The 3,272-nt window shown below is 59.6% G+C and overlaps 1 protein-coding gene across 2 annotated transcripts in view; it reads left to right on the plus strand.

Annotated features, from left to right (window-relative positions):
• The window catches only part of KCNH2 (potassium voltage-gated channel subfamily H member 2), a 38,339-nt gene that overhangs the window by 22,408 nt on the left and 12,659 nt on the right, over positions 1–3,272 (plus strand). For both annotated transcript variants that reach the window (XM_004702310.3, XM_045289919.1), the window contains exons 4-5: positions 473–919; positions 1,757–1,968. In XM_004702310.3, coding sequence (XP_004702367.1) covers positions 473–919; positions 1,757–1,968 — 659 coding nt within the window. The remainder of the gene's footprint in view (positions 1–472; positions 920–1,756; positions 1,969–3,272) is intronic.

The raw sequence follows: 3,272 nt of genomic DNA on the forward strand, positions 1-3,272 counted from the left end.
ATGGCTCTTACCCCCCACTTGCACCCTTGGATGACTTCCTGGGTTTTAATTTTCCCTCCTTCATAGCAAAATATTGTACTCCTTGTCCCTCGATTGTTAAGATTTCCTGCCCCACTTGTTTTATAGATGGCTCGAACAGCTGAAGGGTTGGTTGGGGAGGTAGTGCTGGCACCCCCAACCCCCCTTCATAGGTGCTCCACTGACTTGCCTCCCACAGCTCCGCTCTGCCATGCTGCTGTCTCCCCGCTCCCCTAACAAATGGTGCAAACGAGGTCCACCGAGCCTCGTGGTATTAAATTAGGACTATGTGGGTCCACTGTGCCTGCTCAAGAAACGGTGGTCTAGATGATTCCAAGGCTTAGGTGAAGATTCGATTCCAGAGATGTTTGGAAAATTGTTATCACCGGGCCTACAATGGGGTGGGATGGAGGGTCGGTCGGGGCTCTGGGACTCCAGCGTCATCTCCCCACAGGCCGTGCCAAGACCTTTCGCTTGAAGTTGCCTGCACTGCTGGCGCTGACCACCAGGGAGTCGTCCGTGCGGCCTGTGGGCGCGGGGGGCGCGGGGACCCCGGGGGCCGTGGTGGTGGATGTGGATCTGACGCCCGCGGTGCCCAGCGAGTCTCTGGCCCTGGACGAGATGATGGCCCTGGACAACCACGTGGCTGGGCCTCTGCCCGCCGAGGAGCAGCGCGCGCTGGTGGGCCCCAGCTTGCCCCCCGGCCCCGCCCCGGCCCCAGGCCCACACTCACCGCTAGCGCACAGCCTCAACCCCGAAGCTTCTGGCTCCAGCTGCAGTCTGGCCCGGACCCGCTCCAGAGAGAGCTTTGCCAGTGTGCGCCGTGCCTCCTCGGCCGACGACATCGAGGCCATGCGCGCTGGGGCGCTGCCCCCGCCCCCGCCGCGACACGCCAGCACCGGTGAGGCCCAGCCCGGACTGCCCCTGGGGACCCCCGTGGGCTTACCTCCCACCACCCGGTCTTCCTGTGTCAGGACCTCTCTGGGCTTCCTTGCTGTCCACCATCTCTGCCTTGTGCCCAAACAAACAAACCCCCAGATGCACTGTCCTCCAGTCCAGGACTCATCGTGACCCCACAGGAAGGAGCAGAACTGACCTGGTGGGTTCCCCAGCCTGCAAGTCCTCACAGGAACAGAAAGCCTCATCTTTATCCCACAAAGTAGCTGGAGGGGTTTGATCTGCTGACCTTGTGGTTAGCAACAGAATGAATAACCCATTATGCCACAGGGAGCCTTTTGCTTGTGCCTAGGAGGTGGAAATCCCATTAACCACTTATTTAATCCCTTAAGTGGCTTTTTATTCCATTAAATAGCCATTCATCCTATTACTTTCCTGTGCTCACAGAGCGTCCACAGGGCCCTGGATCTGGCTTTCCAGGGCAACCTGTAGGAGGATGACCAGGGGGAGTCTGAGGGGCAGGAGAGGCACCCTGGGCCCCGGCTGTCCCTGTTCTTCTGGTTGGGTCTACTGTCCATGGATCAGCCCCTTTCTGGGAGCCTCTCCCTCTCTTGCCAACACTCAGTTTCGTTTTGGCTCAGTCCGTGGAGGGAGTGGGTGCGGTTGGACTTGCTAGTGCTGGAACCCTGTCTCCTGAACTGATCTCCTCATTGAATCCCCCATACCTGGCAGCCCTGACCTGTGTAGGGGCCAGTGTCCATTCTGGCTCTTCCCGCTGATGGCCTGGCTGCCCTCTGACCCCTGCCAGATGGCCTCAGCTCCCTCTCCCTCTCCACCCCAGGGGCCATGCACCCCCTGCGCAGCGGACTGCTGAACTCCACGTCAGACTCGGACCTTGTGCGCTACCGCACCATTAGCAAGATCCCCCAAATCACCCTCAACTTTGTGGATCTCAAGGGTGACCCCTTCCTGGCTTCACCCACCAGTGACCGGGAGATCATAGCACCCAAGATCAAGGAGCGGACCCACAACGTCACTGAAAAGGTCACCCAGGTAGGCTCCCGCTTTCTCAATTTTCATCTCACCTTGGAGGAGCTTGGAGGGAGGGGGTGGCATGGGCAAGCGTCTGGCCAGGGAGGGGGTGGGGAGCACCCAAGATGAAGAAGAGGGGATGGAGGGGACTGACCAGTAAGGGCTTTGTGAGGCGGCCTCAGAGGGGCTGTGTTCAAGCAGCCTCAGTGGGCTTGGAAGGAGATGGATTGGAGGAGCCGGAAGGGGGAGGGACGATATACAGAGAGCGACTTGGTGGCCATGCGATTAGGGCCCACAGGGTGAGGACAGGACACTGTGGCTGGGCTGAGAGGGCCAGGATGGGTGGCTGAGGCAGCTAAGGGGAAATGTCAGGGTCTGGCCTGGGTGTCTGTGAGGTTGGAACTGGGGTGCAAGCCAATAGGAGACTTTGGATTAGAAGGGATTGCAAAGCAGAAGTAGGGTAAATCAAGAGGACTGTAATTATGTTAGGCCAAGAGGAGAAGCCAAGCAGAGGGAGGGGGGCCAGTGCTACCAGGTCTGGTCAGGATGGTCTGGGGTGCCCACCCAACTCCACCCTGGAGCATCCTCCATACATGTAGGGAGGAGGGGAAGGTTTGGCATGGGTGTAAAAGATATAGAGAGGATCAAGTCCTTGGGTCCTGACCAGAGGAGACTAGCAGCCTTTGGGGGGCACAGTCTACTACTGACTCTGGCCCAGGGCCAGTCTGGCCTCCTGCCCTCTCCTGAGCATTGAGCTCTCTTGGTCGCACGAAGCCATGTGTCTGCGACGCCCCCTTTCCCCAGTCCATCCCAGCGTCATCTCCTCTCTTGTCAACTGCACCTGTGAGAAGCCTGTCCTGCTATTTCTACTGCCTCCTCCCATCCCCCTTCCATGCGGCTCCCTGACTGGCGTGGGTGAGGGAGCTGCCCTGGCCTGGCTGGCCTCCCTGCCCAGCCCTGGCTCTGGGCCTGCTGTGTCTGCTGCTCTGAACCCTTGCCAGGCTCCAACTCCTTGGCCTTGGCTCTCCCACTGTCCTTCTCACTGCAGGCCCTGAGCCTTCCTCCCTGACACCCCACCACCCACGCTTCTGGCATTTGTCCTGCTGCTGCACCCAGCCTGCTGCCTGCCAGGGTGTGGGTGCAGGTGCGGGTTCGTGTGTGTGTGTGTGTGTGTGTGTGTGTGTGTGTGTGTCTGTGTCTGTGTGTGTGTGTCTGTGTCTGCATGTGTGCCTGTGCCCCTTAGGCTGTGCTGGTCACACTCGCTGCCTCTCCATCTCTGGTGTCTCCATCTGATTCCGGCTCAGTTCTCACTCAGACCAGCAAGG

Source organism: Echinops telfairi, unplaced genomic scaffold, assembly GCF_000313985.2.
Source record: "Echinops telfairi isolate 266 unplaced genomic scaffold, ASM31398v2 ScPeMD7_31;HRSCAF=116, whole genome shotgun sequence".
In the NCBI taxonomy this organism is placed as follows: Eukaryota; Metazoa; Chordata; class Mammalia; order Afrosoricida; family Tenrecidae; genus Echinops; species Echinops telfairi.